General features: G+C 43.3%; 1 protein-coding gene across 1 annotated transcript in view; it reads left to right on the top strand.

Annotated features, from left to right (window-relative positions):
* The window catches only part of wdfy3 (WD repeat and FYVE domain containing 3), a 95,099-nt gene that overhangs the window by 31,521 nt on the left and 42,022 nt on the right, over positions 1-21,556 (top strand). Inside the window, exons 7-18 of the mRNA XM_022753753.1 lie at positions 17-209; positions 1,040-1,226; positions 1,310-1,476; positions 4,608-5,087; positions 5,845-5,955; positions 7,825-8,018; positions 10,692-10,963; positions 11,722-11,919; positions 13,899-13,982; positions 17,603-17,810; positions 17,947-18,161; positions 20,996-21,108. Of these exons, the coding sequence (XP_022609474.1) occupies positions 17-209; positions 1,040-1,226; positions 1,310-1,476; positions 4,608-5,087; positions 5,845-5,955; positions 7,825-8,018; positions 10,692-10,963; positions 11,722-11,919; positions 13,899-13,982; positions 17,603-17,810; positions 17,947-18,161; positions 20,996-21,108 (2,422 nt within the window). The remainder of the gene's footprint in view (positions 1-16; positions 210-1,039; positions 1,227-1,309; positions 1,477-4,607; positions 5,088-5,844; positions 5,956-7,824; positions 8,019-10,691; positions 10,964-11,721; positions 11,920-13,898; positions 13,983-17,602; positions 17,811-17,946; positions 18,162-20,995; positions 21,109-21,556) is intronic.

Raw genomic sequence — 21,556 nt, 5'->3', positions numbered from 1 at the left:
TCTCCACTCTTTGCAGATCCTGGTGAAGCTGTGCACCTTCGTGTCTCCGGCGGAGGAGCTGGCTCAAAAGGACGACCTGCAGCTCCTGTTCAGTGCCATCACCTCCTGGTGCCCCCCCCACAACCTGCCCTGGAGGAGGAGCGCCGGGGAGGTGCTCACCACCATCTCCCGACACGGCCTCAGCGTCAACGTGGTCAAATACATACATGGTAAATACAGATGCGCAGGATGTGTTGGCCGGATGGTTTCATTGTGGTCGCACTAGGATCAGTCGTGTTCATTCGCCCGCCCAAGATCCAGACATCCAAATACAGGAGCTTTAAACTTCAATCTATAGGAATTGCATGCAAAAAAAAAAAAACCTCCCATGACTTTTTACGAATATCTTACTTTTGACGCCGCTCCGTTTCTATAAAGTACTTTTACTTTGAAGCAGAGCTTTTAATGAGTTCATCAGTTCAGTTATTTAAATTAAATAAAGTTTCCTTTCATGTTTAAATGTTTAACACGAGCAGAATTCATCACTATCGCCAAACACTTTGCCGTGGACGTGTTAAATGTTTGTTTAACTCCAGATAAGCAGCTCGTAAAATCTTCTTGCAGCTTATTGTGCATTAGTTTTAGAGACGAGAGCAGGCGGTAGAGAAAGACGCGCTGACACAAGACAGACAAGCTTTTGCGGTGTGTCATTAAGATCCTGTGTCTACTGCAAACTTGAAGGAGGTGCAGCTGCTGCTCCACCTGCAGCGCTGATAGAGAGAGGAGCAAACGTGTACGAAGGAGAATGGAAACTTTTCCACCCAATGCTGATTCTTTTTCTTCAACTAAAACCATGATGATAGAAAACCTAGAGCATGAAACAGGGTTTTCAAATGATAACGTAAAACGTGATTCTCCAGCTTTCATCATGCAGTTGAGTTGCTGTTTCTTCCTTTAATAGTAACGAGTTCCTTTCAGCTTATTTCTAATCATTTGTCACATCAAGTCGTCTCTTTCTTTACCTCTAACCCCCGTCTCCCGCCGCCTCCTCCATCCACAGAGAAGGAGTGCCTGGCCACATGTGTTCAGAACATGCAGCAGTCGGATGATCTCTCCCCACTGGAGATAGTCGAGATGTTCGCCGGCCTCTCCTGCTTCCTCAAAGACTCCAGCGACGTGTCGCAGACGCTGCTGGACGACTTCCGAATGTGCCAGGGTTACGCCTTCCTCTGCGACCTCATGCTCAGGTACGGCGGCGCTCTTCACCCCCAGCTCGCAGCTCACGTAGTTTTATATGTACATTCACACAAGCATCTGTCTCTGTATCCAGACTGGAACAGGCCAAGGAGGACGAATCGAAGGATGCGCTGAAGGACCTGGTCAACCTGGTCACCTGTCTGACCACATACGGGGTGACGGAGCTGAAACCTGCCGGCCTGACGACCGGCGCCCCCTTCCTGCTGCCTGGCTTCGTTCTCCCGCAGCCTTCTGGGAAAGGTGCGTTAATGCTGAATTTGTTTTTTTTTTTTAATGGCTGCTAACACGGTTTTAAACTGAGACTTATTTCATTACACCTGATTATTAATTTACGGGATAAGGTTTCCTGTTATGCCATATTTCTATTATTGCAACACCAACTGATCTCTGCTTTGTTAAAGACGAGCTGTAGACCGTCCATGTTTGTTTTCCAGCTCATGCGCAGTCGGTGTCCTTGTAGCAAAGTGGTGGATGCAGAAAGTAAAACACAATCTTATTCCTCATCAACGAGCCACACCGTCGCTCTGAGTGTCGTGTTTCCTCTTTCTGGGGAACACAAACACTTTAACTTATTTTTAAATCAACCCCACATACAACAACCTGCAGCTGCAAAGACTCACTGACACTCTAAATGTTTGGCTGAAAATATTCCATGACAAAATTTACTTCCTGTTTGAGTTTTTTGTAAACAGAAGTCTATATTGGTGGTATATTTGTTTTTAAAGATTCATATCCAGCTGGAGGAAGTCAGGACGAACTTTAAATGCACTGCACTTATAGCGCACTTTTCTAGTCTCACCGACCAATCGGAGCGCTTCACGCTACGAGCCACATTCACCCGTTCACGCACACATTCACAGCATGGTTTTCTACCATATGCAAACGCACACACACACACACACACACACACACACACACACACACACACACACACACACACTGACGTCACAGTTTGTTTGTTGGAGTATTTTGCCCGAGGACATGTGGACTGGAGCAGCCGAGAATCAAACCACTGACCTTCCGATTTGCCTTTCAGATTTAAAAATAAACAAATAAATAAATAAAATAAAACTGTAGCTGTCCTTTTCTGTTTATGCTAAATAATGCAGATATATCACAGCAGGGTGAATGAGGAGACATGAGGTGATAAATCTGTCAAATAGAGGTGGTGTCTTTTTGTTGTAAGATTTAACGGGTGAACAAACACCCAAAGGGAAGAGCAGCGCACAGAACTTTGGAAACAATGCAGCTCTCTGCTAAACTCCCCATGCAAAGAAGGAATCGAGGACACGTTGACGTTAAATGTTGATGGAGTAAAGATGTTCCCTCCCTCCTATCCGCGATACGAACCGGTGATTCCTGATCACAGGCCTGCGTCTTAAGTCTTTAGACCACCACCGGCTCCATTCGCCCAAAGCCCTGAAACAAGAGAGGAATTACACGTGGAAAAGTCTCCAGCCGCCGGATCTCGCCGTCACATCTTAATCCTTGCAATGACTTTGATGCTTGGCTGATCCCAGAAAGCTTAACCTGTTGACAGACACCATGGCAACTCCGCCGCCTGTCACGCTGCTGGAGACGAATGCCTGAAGCCTCCCGCATACAAATGGGCTCTTTGGAGTCCAGAGATGCTTTAGCGGTTCGGAGAATCGTCTCGGGGCCTGCGTGTTTGCTCCCGCTCAAAACGGTACCCACTAAAAAGTTTACAGAACACACATGGAAAAAGCAAATACTCCCACAACAAAGAGCGAAGAGAGAAAACTCATTAGCGAAGATAAAAGTGAATAAAACGGCTTCAAACTGGGAGAAGAATCAGTTCTGCTTCTAATATCAAACATGTTTAAAAGATTCTAGTTTTAAAAATGGTACTTTCTTACTTTAGCACTAAATCTGTTTCCTGTTGGTAAATAAACATCTTTGCATGACTGTAAAATACAAACATCTTTTAATTAGGGTGCATTACGAGCTTTTCTTATTATAGAAACTGCTGGTGCACTGTGATCATACTGCTTAGTGAAGCAGAAAAGCTCATAAGATGTTTGTACTTATTATTATCTCTATAATGTTTTGTGGGTGTTGTCATGATGCATTAGAAAGCACACAATAAAGTTTTATGATTATATTAATTAATTATTTTTTATATACTCTAAATATTCCACCATTCATTTTCATTCATTTACTCATTTATCCATTTTTTTTTAATTTTGTGCCTTTATTTCCTACTTATTTATTTACTTGCTAATTTATTTTAACCCCGAGTGATTTGAAATATTACGTTCGATGTTGTTTCATTGTGTTCACTCTTCGGGCTTTAGGAGAGGACACGCATGATGAAATGTCTCTGTGTGACAGATTGTAACACGTCTAGTGGCTGTGCCGTGTTACAACCTCGTCACCTCCACCCCTGCAGAAAACACCGCCTTCCCTTCTCCCTGTCAACAGCACGCACAGACGCAAACACAGAAATCAGTCAGCTAACGAACCTCCTCACCGAGCTCTACCGCCTGTTAGACCGCACACACACACACACACACACACACACACACACACACACACACACACACACACACCTAATGTCAGCTCCAGCTGTGTGCAGAGTCATTACCAGAAGCCATCATGGTGCGAGGGTCGGCTTACACGCCTAATTAGCCTGCCACGTCCACTTAACGGCTGTATGTGTGACGACACATTTCATTGTCACTGTTCCTCCGTGTGTGTGTGTCTGTGTGTGTGGGTGTGTGTGTGTGTGTGTGTGTGTGTGTGTGTCTGTGTGTGTGTGTGTGAGTCTCTGAGTCAAACACATTTATTTGATTGACGTCAAATCAGGGTTTTTCTCCCTTGATGTTTTATTACTGATTCAACTGGAGACTGTCGACGTTTATCTTTATACAGTCAAAGACATGAGTGACAGAGACGGAGGGGATCATGATGAAGGAGCTGGTCATTACCAGTGTCGTGGACTGTGTGAAAATCACATGTAAATTAGCAGTTAGAACGACAGATTTCAGGATAGGGTTAAAAAACCCGGTCAAAAAGTAAATTTTTTGGTGGATAAAAACTAAAGTTCCCTTGTGCGGAGTGATGTGATTTTCATTTTTAGTAACGACCAACGAAAGACAAATAAAACCAGTAATGGAGTAACAACAAGACCGTGAATTATTCTGCACATTTTAAACAATGGGTAGTAGGGATGCTGCGATCACGTATTGCGTATTGTTGCTATGGTTACCTACAGTTTGATGACCTGCCAATAAAATGACCATGATATAGATGTAACATACATAGACATTATCCGCACTTATCGTAACATTTTGATGAGTCATTCATCAGTCGTTTGTTTTGTTATAACCATGTCATCTCTTTTCTTCCAGGCCACACGGTGCGTAACATCCAGGCCTTCGCGGTGCTCCAGAACGCCTTCCTGCGGGCTAAAACAAGCCGCCTGGCGTGCATGCTGCTGGACGCCATCGGAAACATCTACGCAGCGGAGCCGGCCAACTACTTCATCCTGGAGTCGCAGCACACCCTGTCGCAGTTTGCGGACCGTGTGGCCAAGCTGCCCGAGGCCCAGGCCAAGTACTTCGAGCTGCTGGAGTTCGTGGTCTTCAGTCTCAACTACGTGCCGTGCAAGGAGCTGTTCAGCGTCAGCGTGCTGCTCAAGTCGAGCACGTCGCACGCCTGCAGCATCACCGCCGTCCGGACGCTGCTGAAGCTGGCCAGGCACGACCCGGTGTTCAGCGACGTGCTGAGGGAGGTCGGCCTGCTGGAGGTGCTGGTCAACCTGCTGCACAAGTACGCCGCCTTGCTCAAAGACCCGGCCACGCAACAGCAACCACACAACAACGACCAAGGTGAGGAGCTTCTCTTTTTTTTTTCCCCTGTATATTTGCGATTACTGAAAATGAGCTGTGACGTCTGCAGAGCTGATCACACCTCCTCCATCGTATTCGTAACAGCGTCTCTCGAACCGCACCACAGTCGGACCAGGAAGCGGAATCACTCGTAAAAAACGGTCCTGAAGGAATTTAGGCAAATGACCGAACACGAGATGTGAATTTAATGTTGTGAATTCTTCCAGATCAGCGATCGGTAATGAAAGCTGAAAGAAAAACTGAACAGCGGGTGTGTTGCACCTGAATCCAACAGTGTCATGTCGCGGTAAATACACTGACACTTCCTGGACTGCGCTCCGCATCGCTGCAGGGAGGTCAGAAGTTCTAATGAAGGTTTTGTTCAGCTGGTGTTAAGTTACTCTTTAAGGATCATTATATTCTCAGATTGGAATCATGTAAACAGCTGGTACTTAAGGTAAAACAGAGCAATCACCAATAAGTTAATCTTATAGATCGGTAAATACACAAGAAGATGTCGAATCCGCAGCATCCTGTGACGACTGAGCGCACGACAGAAGTCCGTACAATATAAAATCCAAGACTTAAAGAAAAGCAGAACTACTCGTCTGACCTGAAATGCAGGTGTCAGAAGATTAAATTCAGTTTTCTCATTGTGTTATTGAGTTTTTTTTTTATTACATAGTTAGTATGATACACTTACTGTGTGTCTGTAATGAAATCATGACTCTTCCCTGTGTTTCCTCTCCGTCTGCAGCCGACTGTAAAAACAACACAGTGGCAGAGGAGCAGAAGCAGCTGGCCTGGCTGGTGATGGAGACCCTCACTGTGCTCCTGCATGGCTCCAACACCACCAACACCAATGCAGGTAAACACACACACACACACACACACACACACACACACCCTGTAACTCGTTGGACATACTGCTGCAGGTGACTTGTTTCGGGCTGTGCAGGATGTTGGGCGGGATCAGGATCAGTGACAGACCGGCGTTACCAGTTCCTTTATAACAACTGATGACATGTAAACTTTCATGGTTTAATTATTTGTTTGACCTTGAATGCTGATGACGCTAAAAAGGGTGAAATCACTCAATGTGGTGATTTAATTCAGCCCCAAAAAAAAAAAAAAAAGATTTGTGCTGATTTGTGTCCTTGAGCAAAAACACTGAATCTCCACCGTCACCACGGCTGCTGGTTCTTGACCTCTGACCTCTCCGTCCAGCTGGAGAGGAAAGAGACTTTTCCTCCGGGGATCAATAAAGCATCTTATTACATTTGCTTAAACCTCCCTCATCCCATCCCATCACATCACCCAGTCCCACCCTCTGTCTGTGTGTGTGTGTGTGTGTGTGTGTGTGTGTGTGTGTGTGTGTGTGTGTGTGTGTGTGTGTGTGTGCCTGTGGTGTGTGATGGGATGATGAATGAGTGGGCATCAAGAGACGTCCAACAGGCTGGGCACACTGTTACGGCTCACAGCTCTCCTCGATCCTTGCATGGGATGACTCTTCTCTCTCTCTCATCGTCTCTTCCATCTCTCTGCTCTCTTTTTCTCTCTCCCTCTTCTCTCCTCTCGGTGGGTCTCTGCTCCCTCTCTCTCTCATCTCTCCTCTCTCTCTCTCTCCCTCTCTCTCATCCCTCTCTCTTCTTTCTCTCTCTCCTCTTCGTCTCCTCGGTCATCTCCTTCTCTCTCTTCATCTCTCTCTCTCTCTCTCTCTCTCTCTCTCTCTCTCTCTCTCATGCTGATGTGTGTGATATTTGTAGCTCTCCACTCCCGGCACGTCGATCGTCCGTCTCTTATCTGAAGAGACTTGAAACGAGCGCCAACGAGTAGAAAAAGATAAAATAAAAAGATTCAGTGCGTCACCAAAATCACAAGAACGGTCTAAAAGAAGCATCCGCCCACCAGAGCGCCACGCAACGGCTGACGGAGGAGCGCAGGCGAAAATCAAACCAGAACCTCATCATCGTTTTCAACAGTTCACAATAAGTAGTAACAGGATATTAAGAATCAAAACCAACAACATTATGGGACAGTAACTCTATACAGAGGGTGAACTTGAAGAGTATTCCTGACAGTGAAAGGTTTCTTCAGTCTGACCTCGGGACTGAAACAGTGGAGCGGCAGTATTTCATCTTAAAGTCACACCGCTCCTCTGTAAGAATCCGACCTTTAGAGATTAAACACGAACCGTCTGTAGGTTCGAGACGTGGCTCTGAAAAGGTTTGCAGCTGCCGTCAGCTTGGATTTATGTTTCACTAGAGAACCAGAGATACACCAAAAACAACCAACATATCAAAACATAAATAGACTTCTACACTGTTTATACTGGGTATGATTTGATAATAAATGACTAAATATATGTGTGAAACTATTGGTCAAATAACTGATTTTTGATCAATTGTTATTTTATCTTGATAAATGACTTGAACAAACTGGTTTTAATTTGCTGCTTTTCTGTCTAATGATGTTCGTGTTGTGGACTTCCTCACATCCGTTCCAAGAAGGAATCGTAATGAAACTGGTGATCGGTTTCAGGCCAAGATAAATACACTGAACAATCAGAGCGACCGGGATGAGATTGATGGATGTCGTGTGTTTAGCTGTGCTGTGGAGAATAAACCATTCAACATTTAAATCTAAAACGCTTTCTGACACACACTGTCACAAATGCTCAGTCCAAAACTTTGAGATGACATTTCTCCCTCTCTCCCTCTCTCTCTCCACCTCGAAGCCCTTTTCCGGGAGTTCGGCGGCGCCCGCTGCGTCCACAACATCGTGAAGTACCGTCAGTGTCGGGAACACGCCCTGCTCATCATCCAGCAGCTCGTACTGTCGCCAAGCGGTGACGACGACATGGGGACGCTGCTGGGCCTCATGCACTCTGCGCCGTCCAGTGAACTGCAGCTGAAGACGGACATATTGAGGGTAACAACACACACACACACACACACACACACACACACACACACACAGAGACGGTCTCTTCCTTACACGTAAAGAGGATTATTTCAGTGTTTTCTGTTCATTGTCTTTATCTCAGTGTGTTGTTTGCTGGCAGGAGATTTAATACTTTAAAGTTTTTAGTATTACTTTTCATTTTTAAATATATGTATTTTTACTGTTTTATTCTCATCGTATCTTAAAGGCAAAGTTTTTATAAACATACAGCTGCACATTTTCCAACATACTCTCGTCACTGCTTTTTGTTTTGTACAAAATAACCCTCGTACGTGTGAGTTAAGAGAAGCTCTTGGCGAGAGGCCGTCGGCACCAACGCAAACCTTCAGTTCTAGTGAGGAAAAGAAAGTCTGCAATTTCAAAATCAATATACATTTGAAGCCCTGCATATGGTAATTGCTTCAGACCAGGGTTACTGAGCGTTGGGTGCACATAAAGGCATATGCACACACACACACACACACACACACACACACACACACACACAGAGAGAGAGGATGAGAGGATGGCGGCTCGTTTTCTGAAACATAATTGCATTTTGAAATTCCTCTCCATCAGACGAGGTAATTCTCACGCCTTCTGAAGGCTCCGGCTGGATTAACCCGTCAGCATTTTGCTCCTATTTCACTAATCAGGGATTTTAATTATAACCCTCAAAAAAAAAAAAAAAAAAGCAGACTGCAAAGACCTTGTATAAAATACAGTTCAACATTAAAATCGTTTTTTCCTGGCTCTTCATTGGAGTTTATGCACCACTGACAGTAACACAAATAGATCTCAATATTAAGCTGATTAGCTTTGTGAAAGTGAACATTTAACCCTGTAATCTCTCGGGGGGGGGGTAATTTCCCAGCTTGGAGGACAGGAAGTTGGAGACATCCTGTGATTGGTTTAAAAAACAAAAAGAAAATGCTGTGCTGAGTCTGACAGTATTGTAATGCAGCAGGAAACAGCTGCATCAGTGGTGCAACGAATCACTGTTTTTACTTCTCTTCACTTGCAGAAGTGGGTTAAAATCTTGTTGTCGATAAAACCATCAGTTTTATGCATGATTAGATGAGAATCCTGAGTGTGGAAGTTAATTTTTTTGTTGTTAATAAAATAATCTAAATCTAAAGTTTTGAGTCCTGGCAGGTCTCTGTTTCACTCTTCAGGTGAATCAAATACCTGAGGAATCATCACAAATCTCACAAAAATAAAAGGATTTCTGCTCGTTGACTTCCAGCACAATACAAGTGTAACGGCAGAATCTGAGCAGACTCGCACATTATGTCATTTTACAGTATCTTATAGCGTCTCAAACTGGCATCTTAAATTGTGTTTTCGCCTAAATTATATAAAAGAATAAAATTAAATAAAATAGTTTCTCATTTTTCCTGAATGAAGTTTTATTTAATTTCCGCTGCCACTGCAAAATTGTTTTGGATGAGTTAAGACTGTGGTGAATTACACTGTGTAAATGAGATATTGCTTTAATTCTACTGCTTTTTTATTTGTGGGATATGGAGTTAATGATGATATAATAGTCAATGATGCGCTGTAAGTAGCATTAGCACTGCTACTGAGCGTACCAGTGTTCTTGTTATATTCTCTCATGTTAGTTCTCTGGAACAAACAGGTGTCTTACGCACATGTTCAGAAATAATAACGTTTATTAGTTTATGTTTTTGTCCTATAATCCCAACAACTTCGGAGCATTCAGTCGTCAGGAGTCGGAACGCACCCGTCTCCCAGTTCAACCTTCACTTTGATCTCAGCTACACACCTGGAAAGTGTCTGTTCACAGTCAAACAGATCAAATAAACACCTGTCCTTAAAGCAGGGGCACATTTTGCAGTGATGACACAGACACACAAACACAAGGTGAAAACGTTCCCAGCCACTGTGTTGGTGGCACGATGGTAATGAAGGAGTCTCCGGTGATACCAAGCTCTGCTCTCACTGACGTGTGCCGACGCTTCGCTTCACTTCACTTCACTTCACTTCACCTGTGTCATTCAGAAGCTTCATCTGTCGCCGAGCCCCGACGTTGTCTCCGCTTTTCAGTTGCTAATTAAAATCCTGCCCCTGTCACCGTCATCCTCTGCTCTCAGGCTGTTTTTAGGTCCCCAAACCCATATCTAGGTTAGAGTTTGATGTTTTCGGTTTAGGTTACTTGCGAATGCGAAACATAAAACTTGTAGAAAAATGTAGGAGGGAAAAAAAAAAATCCAGTCGGTGCGGTGAGCCAAAGAAACCCCAGGGACTCATAAATATGCCTCACCGCAAAGAAGAAGGAGAAGGAAATGAGTTGATGAATGGAGACATGACTGAATGAGGTGGAAAAAAAACCAAAACAACGAATGACATGAAAACTCAACACTGGAAAGAATAATTGAGTGACAAAAAGTACGTGAAATAAAGTGAGTTAAAATGATGCAGCGGAAGTGAAACAGCATGTGTGACATCTTCAGAATAAATGATGCGACAGCTGATGCACCTTTGGGGGAGATATAAAAAAAATAAGTAATTTCCCGCCACTAAATGTGTTTTGTTTCTTTGTAAAGAGCTCATTATTTTTCTGAAATGAAGAAGATTAAATGTGGAAACGTCAGGAAAATGAAATGATGTTTCTGTCCTCTCTCCTTTCCTTCCTTCCAGGCTTTGCTGGCAGTGTTGCGCGAGAGTCACCGCACCCGGACGGTGTTCCGCAAGGTGGGCGGCTTCGTCTACGTCACCTCCCTGCTGGTGGCCATGGAGCGCTCGCTGTGCCAGCCGCCGCGCCACGGCTGGGAGCGCGTCAACCAGAACCAGGTGTTCGAGCTCCTGCACACGGTGTTCTGCACGCTCACCGCCGCCATGCGCTACGAGCCCGCCAACTCGCACTTCTTCCGCACAGAGATCCAGTTCGAGAAGCTGGCGGACGCTGTGAGGTGAGGCCCGTTCCCGCTTCTGTTAATCACGAGCTCAAGGAACATCTGTGTTTCTTAATCCTCCGCAAATCTGGCCCGCCCCCCCCTGCGAATCGCCATATTTGCTTTTCATGTGGAAGGATTTTGGTTTTGTCCTTCGTTTTCTGGATGGAGAGATGAATTATTAATGAAAACGTTCACACTACCTCTGGTGCATGTTTACATTGAGGACTGATGCATTTCCTTCCTCGTAAAAACATTTGCAGAACCTACATTGGGAACTATGTGACCTTGAAGGAACGTTTTTTTAATCGTGGAAAAACTCAACTGAAGGTCCACTTACTGGATTTCTTCTGCAGCTTTCAGTCACATCTTAAGGCCTTCATCAGCAGATGGAGTTTGTGTAGTATCTAAAGTTTCTTACTTCAAACAGTAACGACTGAACCGTCTCCCTGGCGACTAAGATATGACTGAAAGCCCAGGAAAAAACCTAGTACACAAATAGTTTACAAATAAGATGTAGTGGAATAATAATGGAGTTACAGAATATGTAAATGTGGAAGCAGGATAATGTATGAAGAACCGCTGAAATGACTGTGGTGCTTCCTATTTGATGTGTTTTGTATTTCAGTTCAAAGAAAGACAGAATTTAGACGGCGAATCCTTTGTATTCTTTCTGATGGTAGTATTATGTGGTTTCTTTAATTGTGGTTTTATTTTGAAAAACAAACCTCAAAAGAAACAGACTTTCTTGATGTTAACTGCTTCCTTGTCACCAGACTGCTGGGCTGTTTCTCGGACACCAAGAAGCTTGGTCCCACGGCCGTGTTCCCCTCCAACGCTCAGCCCTTCCAGAGGCTGCTGGAGGACGAGGCCGCCCCCGGAGGCTGCGCCGGAGACAGCGTCTGCCCCACGCTCAAACACTGCAGCAAGCTCTTCATCTACCTGTACAAGATGGCCACCGACTCTTTTGACAGGTGAGCGCGTTACGCAACCCGGGCATTGCAGTGTGATATTTAATAATGGCATTCAAATAATTGTTATATACACTGTTTGGGGGTCCGTGTGAGGTGAGAGCCCGCCAGTGGCGTGTAGGAATGTGCAGCAGTGTGTACATTACACCATAAATCAGGCTTGAAGGGTCGTCTCTCTGCATGTAGCTCGCACATGAATACGGATGAGGCATTCCTGTCAACATGTTGTCAACGAGTTATTGATTCACTGTGTAACAAGTGAACAGTTTAGAGAGAGTTTTTGTGGCCGTGTAAAGAATTACGATGTGACTGTGGGCCGTGGGCTCTGAGTCACGGAGCCTTTCGGCAGATTGAAACCACATGTTCATTTCTCACGTTTTATTTATTTATTTTTTTATACATATAATAAAAGCCTTCAGTTAATTTCTCTTCCTCCCCATGAGGGACCGTCGTGTTTCTTTTGGCCTCGTTTGAATCTTAAATGAACTCCTATCAACGTTTTTTAATTTTTTAATTTTTATTTAAGATTCAGGGTCCAAATTATTGAGCCTTAAGGGGGATTATTGTCAGAACAACAACAACGTCAACACTGCTGTACAAACTCAAGTGACCTAAAAAACTGAACTCAAGTAGAAATAATGAAGCAAAGGGGAGATGGTCATATCTTAAATCTGTGCTGATTGTTTAAGTTCTGCTTCTTTATTACTGTAGATTAAAAGTCCAATATTTATTTCTTCTTCTGTGTTTGATTTTGAAGTGTTGATCCATAAGAAGATATATTTGTGGTTTTAAGAACCAAAAACCATCTCAGTGTAGTTTTACATCTCCTCTCTCAGGCTTCTCTCTGCAGCTCTAGTAACAACAGGTCGGTGAGCCAATCAGAAGAGAGGAGGTTCTGAGCGTCTCCTCTGATTGGCTGACTGTTTTCTGAGTGATCCAATAAAAATATAGCAGATTTCAGGAAAAAACACTCAAAAAACAAACAACCAACCAAATCCTGCAAGGTTTGGATGGTGGGTCCAGGTGGGCGGGGCTTGGTGACTGCTTTGTTGTGACATCACAAAGTTCCAGAAGTCCTGACGGCTCGTTTTAAGGCTCAGTTTCTGAATACAGGCTGTGTGCATTTCTCTGTGGACTGAGGCTTTGATACTTTCACAGTATTAATATAGAAGCTAGAGCTGATCTATAATCACACTACACATGGACACAGACCTTTACACTGGATGGGACCTTTAAAGTTAATTTGCTGCATCTTACATCAACATCACATTCAGCTACACTGAAGACTGACACTGACATGCTGAGGATTTACTATGTAAAAGCAAACAGAGATGCTGGTGAGTGAAAAAGTTTAATAAAGAGGTTGGCTGTGGCTGTGGCTCAGCCTGACAGTGTTGTCATGATGCCAGAAAGTATGAAATCAGTTCAAATGATAAATAATCAGAAATTAATTACAACTGTGATGCCAAAGGAAACAAGAAAAAACAAATAAATGGTGTTTTAAGGCGGGTTGTTCAGATGCTGCTCTCACTGTCTGGGCCTGTTGACTGCAGTTTAATCGGTTACAATCCTCTTTACCCCATTTCTTCTTCTGTGCATGTGTGCACCACCTGGAGGTCACAGTCGAAAGCAGTCTGCATTTAGCTGAAGGTATCAGACTCCTGCCTCGGTCGCTATGACAGCGCTACCTGCGCAGCTCATGTGCAGGTGTAGCTGGCGTCATGCATGTGCTCCAGCTGTAGCTCTGATCCTGTTTCCTCTGTCAGCTTTCCACTAACAGCTTCTTCTCTTCTTCTCTTCTTTTCTCTTTTTTCGTCCTCTAACCTCTGGCTGTTCATCCTCGGTCTGGTCCATCTGCACGGCTGCATGTGTGCGTGTGCGTGTGTGTGTGCATGCTTGTCTTTGATTGTGGCTTTCTGTGTGTGTGTGTGTGTGTGTGTGTGTGTGTGTGTGCGCGTGTGTGCGTGTGTGCTGCCATGCAGTCGTGCGGAGCAGGTGCCTCCCTGCCTGACTCATGAGACCTCGCTGCCCTCGCCGTGGGGCACGCCAGCACTCGCCAGGAAGAGGTAGCTACAGCGCTCTGCCACTTTTCTCACCCTCATTCCTTCCTCTGCATTTTCCATTTTCCTCACCTTCACTCAAACACGCCCACAAAACGAGTCCGTCTTCACCGTCCTAGAAATCCTTTGGCAGATCATGTGACAGGACAGTTTCACACCCACAGAGATGAAACAGGTTTCCACGAGGGAAAAACTCAGGCAGGTTTTTTCAGATTTATTTCTCCACTAATAATAGATTCAATTTGAGGTTTTCATCTGATAATTAAAAGAATTAAGAGCTTAAAGGTTTAGTGATACAACCAGTTCACAGTGATTGTTAATTATTATCTCTATTATTATCTTCATTATCTGATAATCTATTCATAATATTTCTGAATAATAATATGTAATTTAATCATTTGATTTATAAACTGTCAAAAAATAATGAAAGAAAGTCAGTCACCATTTCACATTTTATATCTTCAGGTTACTTTATTTGTCCTTTCAACAGGCCAAATACCAAAGATCCAAATGATAAGGAAACGAGAGCCGAGGAAATCAGTTGATTAATTGATTAGGTGCTCTACAAAAAAATCAATAATTGATTAATCGTTTTGTATTTTTCAAGTTAAAAATACAAAACATTTGATGATTTTCTGCTTTTCCTGATCTCACTTTATGAAATCCTGATGACCAGTATTTGACTTTATTCTGATGTTTTAATAAACCAAACTATTTATTGATTAATCAAGATAAAAATTGGCAGATGAATTGATCATTAAAATAAGCAGCTGGAGCCCTAAATCTTCACATTTGAAAAGCCAAAGGGACCAAAGAATGGTTGACGTTGCAAACTGATTTTCAAAATCATTTTAAATGAATTTTCAGTTGATTGACTAATTGATTAATCAACTAATCACATCAGCACTAGTTTCTATTGCTAATAGATGAACTACCTCAGGGCAGAACCTCTTCTATGAGCTTGAAATTGTAAAAAATAAATTGATTCTATTGATTATTCCTCACGTCTGAGTTCACACTGAATATGGACTGTCAGAGGAGCGGCAGAGATAAATAAGTCGAGTGAACGGTATTTTTCTTGTTGCCGCCACAGTGTCGTCTCAGTCTGTCTCCAGCCTCGCCGCTCTTCTACATCCAGGCAGAAATCAACCAATTACCCTCAGTCGAATGTGGCCGTTTTTTTCTTCTCATCACATTCCTCGGTACTCCTGCCCCCCCCACCCCCACCCTCCCTCCCTCTTCTTCTCTTCCCTCTGAAGTAACGCGCGAACCTCCTCACCCCAGACTCTGCTACACTTTGAATTTCATTTACAAAAGCAAAAACAGTCGGGACATTTTGAATGTGCTCTGCCTTAGTGAGCTGTAATAGCTTGTCAAGGTTAAACTGGGTGGGTGGGTGGGGGGGGGGGGGGGGGTCTCTTTCTGTCTGTCTGTCTGGATCAGTTCCAACGCTGCATATTCATGAGGTGCACTGATTTGACAATTAGTCCCTGTTTGTATACTTCTATATGAGCTCTCCTGTGTGGACTTTTAATTACCATTTTTTCTCAGTTTGCTTTTTCCTTCTTTTCCACCCTCAGTTTTCAACGTCCCCCCAAAAAAAAAAAACAGATGCTAATTGCTCAGGTTTCGCTTGGTTTGATTCAAATGGAAACATCATCATGTGATATAATCTCCGTCCAAGTGATACTCAGCAGCTCCAAAAACATCTTGTGCAACGAGCTGTGCCTCAGAGGGAATGCCAGCAGTTTGCAGTCGGTGCTGCGGTGATCATGTTTGTGACAGTGGCACAGTTTTGATTAAACAAATATTTTCGTAATCTGAACAAAAAAAGAAATAAAACCAGGCTCTTTTCGATGTTGCATGTTCGGGCGTCTCCACGGATCACTGAACTGGAGAAATCTGTGAAAACAATATGCATTCATGCTGAAGCGACTCTGCTTGGAGGAAACACTGGAAAACTACAAACCTGTTCATCACAGCCTTTCTTTCTTTTCTTTTTAACAGAGCCAAAGTTCAGAGTCAGCTGTTCTTATTTACATATTTTCCAGTTTCTGCGGTTAGACAACTAAAGAGGCATGAAATGGTGATTTCATTTCATCTTTTTAGATGCTTCCTGTTAACCATGCGGACAGTAAATCCTTCACTGCTGCACCGAGAGCTCGAGAAAATAATGTTTTACAATCGTGGCTAAAGAAAAAATAAATAGTGGTTACAGTTTTCCCTGAGGCCGGCTGCACAAAACACATTTTGCTCCTTATCTTAGTCTTATGATTAAGGAATCGTTGCACAGAAGACCTTAGTGCCCAAAGTAAGGAAAGAAAGTTAAGGTACCAACTGCAACATGATGAGTTTATGGTGATTAATGAAGAAAACTGATCTTTTTAAGAGCAGCACCCTCAGCTAAGGAGAGAGTCAACCTCAAGTGTCACACTTCAGCAGAAAACCTGGGGTGTTTTGTGCCTTTATTTTACCAGGAAGTCCCACTGAGATAAAATAATCTCTTTATAAAAAGAGATCTGACAGAGATAGCAGCTAAACAAACTGCATTTCTCCAATTTCTGCAGGTGCATTTCTCATTTACCACATTCTTTATGATGCCCTTGAAATTTTCAGTGGATATAAATTTAGCTAATTTTAGATCTTTCTGCAGATTATTTGAGCATCGTCCTCTTGTTTTTAGGTGAGAAATGGCGAGTTTAATGTTTGAATAAGCCGGACTCATTAGATCTAGCAGCCATTACTTTATTTATGTAGAACATACTGTAGGTAAGCCTCGTCCTTCTTCTCAGACAGAACATAATAATATAGAATTGCGATTATATTCTACAAAAAAAACAAAACAAAAACCCAACAATTAAAACATCCACCGGCGACCGTGAGCGCGAGCAACCCCGTTGGTTTCCTGCACCGCATTGAACCCTTCCAGCACGTGATGCTGACTCCAGCCTTTTCCAGCTCAGCGTATCTCCCGAGGTGGGATTTGCCGCTCTGTAATTTGCATCGCAGTAACGCGCCTGTTTTGTCTAATTGCCCGACTGCAGGCGCCGGCAGATCTCTCCCGCTCTGCGCTGTTCGCACACGAGGACGAGGCTCAGCGCTTCAGAACGAAACGGGGGTCGACCGACACCCTGTGTGAAGTGTGAAGACCGCTGACTCATGTCAAATTTAAAACCGGAGTCCAAAGTGTTGAATGCGATTTTACACTGATTCGGTGATGTAATTACCTCCATCCTCGTTATGAGAACGTCTCCACTGAGCTGTGAAAGAAGGTTTTCCTCTGGGAGACACTGTGGCTGAAAATAGGAATATTTATTCCTGTGAGTGACTCACATATTTCACTGTAGGGAAGGGCTTCTAACAAACTTATCTACGTTTGACTATACATGGCTGGAGGCAGCTTCTAATATCCCATCTCATAATGATGATTTGATTTTCTTATCTTAATAAACCTGTTCTCTTAACTGTATTAACAGGGATCAGCAGGGTTCCCCGTGACAAAATACTCAACACACTTTCTGTTTGTTTGTTTGGACCTTGTTGTGTCTGTGGTGGGAATAACTTGATTTGCCTCTTACTGAATTAAACTAAATTGCTGACTTCTTTCTCCCTCCCTGTTCTCCCAGACAAGGCTACTACGGTACGTCGGGTCCCCCCGCCCCGGTCAAAGCCCTCACAGACCTGAAACTCCACCTGACTAACCCCACCCATCCTGCCGCCTCCTCCTCTTCCTCCTCCTCGTCGTTGTCGTCCGACATGGTGGTCATCCACCCAGGGGCCGTCCTGGCCATACTGGACCTGCTGCCCTCCGTCTCCTCCGACAGCCAGCCAGAGGTGAGGAAACACAAGAAGGATATCCAATATTGTCATAAAAAAATAATTGATTATTGCTTAGAAAGGCCTGACTAACATACCCAGAGGAACTGAGTGGATACCAACCTTGGGATAACCCCCCCCCGTCTCCCTCCAGCATGCTCTGGACCTGCAGCTGGCGGTGGCCAACATCCTCCAGCTCCTGGTGAACAGTGAGAGGAACCAGCAGGTGTTGTGCGAGGCCTGCCTCCACCAGCGGCTGTTGCAGCGCTGCAGTCAGGCGCTGGGCGACGAAGACCACCCACTGCACCCGCCGCTGCAGAGGATGTTTGAGAGGCTGGCCTCGCAGGCCCTGCAGCCGATGGCACTCAGGTACTGGATCTGGTTTATATTGTCTAAACTTAACATGCACATAACTTTAACCCTCAAGCGTTATCAACATGTCCTGGTATTTTGCTGGTTGCATTTATTTATTTATTCATTTATTTACTCTTTATTTGGATCAGTATTAGCTTGCACACAGTGGTCGCTCGTCTTCCTGCGGTCCGCACACAAAAACAAGAAATAAAACAATTATTAAAATCTCATTATATTAATAAAGCAGAAAAAAACTAAACAAGCCAAACACAGAAAATAACTGAAATAAAAAAGTCTACATGTTAAACAACAAATGCACATTAACAAGAAGAAAATGAAGACAATTAAAAGCAAAGAAACCACATTAACATCTAGAAAATCTGCTCTTGGACTCTTGATAATGCGTGTTGGTATTTGTCGGCCACATTTTTAGCCAGCTGATTGGCTCTTTTCATAGGGACATACAGTATATGTTGTTACGTATGTTTTACAGCTCAGAATTAAAGCAAAGTTATTAAAATGGCTCTAAACTATAACAACAAATAGAAGAAAAACTAAACTAACGGTTAGTAGTCTAGTATTTGCCCGGCTGCACTCCATCCCAGAACAACGAGATTAGATTAGATTAGATTAGATTAGATTAGATTCAACTTTATTGTCATTGCACAGAGTACACGTACTAAGACAACGAAATGCAGTTAGTATCTAACCAGAAGTGCAAAAGAGCAGTTAAAGTGCAAGTGTGTGCTGTACAGGTATGTAAAGTGAGGGTGTGCATAAGTAAAGTGGAGATGTGCATATGTAGGGTACAATAAATTACAAAGATTCCTCACTATTGGATGGAAAACTGTGAGTTTTTGTTGTTATTAGTTTGTTGTTGTGGCGGTGGCACCAGATGGAAGGCCGTGCTGTTACCCAGTTTAGAGTTTATCGTCTGTTCGGTGGACATCTCAAATTCAGCTTCCTCATCAACCTCAGCTGTAATTGGGCTCAGATGGGTTTCTCTGAGCTGAGTGCTTACATTAGCATGCTGATGTGCTGCTTTAACATGCTGATGTTTGAAGAAAACCTTCATGACCTCAGTGAGTTTAAACTCTCACCTTGCTGCAGTGACGTACAGGTGTACCCCAGGACCCTGTGACATCACCGCTGGGTGGCTGATCAGTCATTTAGCATGCTACATTTAGCCTTTTATCGTGCTAACATTGAGTATGTCACATTTACTTAGCTTGGTAGCATGCTAACACGCTAAAGTTGGTAACTTTTAGCATTGTAGCATGTTTATCTCTCTAAGTAGCAGGGTAAAGAGCTAAAATTGAAACAAACAGTGGATAATATTATCTTTTTTTCTTATCAGTGTTAATAATGTTTAATATTTAATATTTAGATATTTCATTTAAACAGGTAATTATCGTGGCTTTGCAGTCATTTCTCCATCAGTTTATGGACGTTAATGTTCTTTTTTCCAATTGAGAGATATTATTCGTAGGATGAGACGTGGGCAGAAATAAGTGCCACAAACGTTCTTACGTCCTGGAGGTTCTTCTTCTTCTTAGGAACGTGACGTTTTCCCTCCAGTGGAAAAAATAACAAAAAACAAAATGAGGTGCGAAGGGTAATCTGCTGTGACGGGCTTCAGAGTGTGAAGGAGGCCTATGTCTACAGACAGAACTGAGAGATTCTCATTTCCTGCTTGACTAGTTAAGTGAGATGGGAGTTTGGGGTTGAGGAACCCGGGGGGGGGGGGCTTATTTGACATGCACGTCGTTGTTTCTTTTCATATGTAAATGCGAACTCCCCGGCTGATTTTTCTCTCCCCATGTAATTGTGCTTGGGGTAAACATATCTGTAGCTGTCAATCTGTTTCCCATCGTCTTCTCTCTCTCTCTCTCTCTCTCTCTCTCTCTGTGAGCGCTGTCAGTCGTCTTCTGTCACTTTGCCGTCATAATTCTCCTCCTGTGTTTTTTTGTTTTTTCTTTCTTCTTCTTCTTCTCATTTTTGTTTCTGCTCTGCCGACATCAGCCGGCAGCAAAGCTCCAGAGTGTCTCCGTGTCTTTGGTGTTGTTACTGAAGCCGCCCGGTTGCGAACGCTGCCGTCGCTCACTCAGCGCTCTGACGAGTGGGACTCTTTGCGTTCATGTCACTTACATGCCAGTCAGCCTCGTCGCCCACTTTGAAAACACGCTAAAACATGCTGTTAACCAGAGTGGCCGAGGTGTAGAAGCCAACCTGCGGCGTAACGCTGTGATGGATGCTTTTACCCAGAGTGCTTTACAGCTTTATGAGAACATATAGGACATGTTTATGATCGGTGGTTCCCCCGGGATGACAACACGAGCCATATTCCTTTTACTGAGCAGCTAGTTAATGAAAACAGACTTATTATGTCGATAAACAACTTCTTTTTTTAATATTGATTGGTCACCGTTTAAAGGTCTTTGATTATCCTGAAAGGTTTCCCATAAATAAAATGTAGTATTACTTTGAATTTACAGCAGGTTTTACCCTTTTTATCCAGAGTCAGATGACTTGCATTTCTTTTTGTTTCTTGCAGTTTGTTGGTTGACTGGTGAGTGTAGCCTAGCTTAGTTTAATTCCTGGAGCTCAACAAATACTTTCTCTTTAAAGCCACTGAAAGGATTTTGATACAGATCGACACCGACTTGCTAATTTTTGTTAATTTTTTGCTAATTGCTGTAACACCAAGAACAAACTGATGGAAATAAATGATGATGAAAAAAAATAAGAAGCTATCTCCACAATATTATCCATCCTGTGTCTTTCTGTTTTCTTTTTCTTTGTTGGTATATATTTATTATCCTTGACTTCCTGCTCGTCTTCCCCTCCAGGGAGTTCTTACGTCTTGGAAACCCTCTGAACTGCGGCGCCTGGGACAAGAAGCTGCTGAAGCAGTACCGGGTCCACAAACCGAGCTCCCTCAGCTATGACGCCGAGATGAGAAGTAAGACAATAACAGCTCTCATCCCAGTTTTGATCACATGATAGTGACTGTGCCGGGTCTCTGAGAGGAAGTGCTGTTCCTGGTGTTCTCCATCAGACCTGTTTCTAACTGATAAACAGTTTCTCTTTGTACTGTTGGTCACCGTCTTCTACCACAACAGCAGGACATTTCAAAGAACATTTTGTGCTGCAGTGGTTATATTATTCTGCCTCTAAATTTTTGTTATTATATGCTCGATAGTTTTGCCTTTATATACGCAATAACATTTCATGACAACATGTAATTACCTTTAAATGGTAAATGAGAGTCAGTTTGTTGTTGACCTGTCGTGTGCAAAAGTAAATGTTGCCAGATTTGGTTTTTTGCTGTATGTCACAGCTTCAGTACATTTTTATTTGAAGATTTTTATTGTTTGTAGCAGTAAAAAGTTTTATTTTGAAGTGTTGAT

Source organism: Seriola dumerili, unplaced genomic scaffold (genome assembly GCF_002260705.1).
Source record: "Seriola dumerili isolate Sdu_G_001 unplaced genomic scaffold, Sdu_1.0 BDQW01000193.1, whole genome shotgun sequence".
NCBI classification, from domain to species: Eukaryota; Metazoa; Chordata; class Actinopteri; order Carangiformes; family Carangidae; genus Seriola; species Seriola dumerili.
This window is presented reverse-complemented; position numbering and strand designations above follow the sequence as displayed.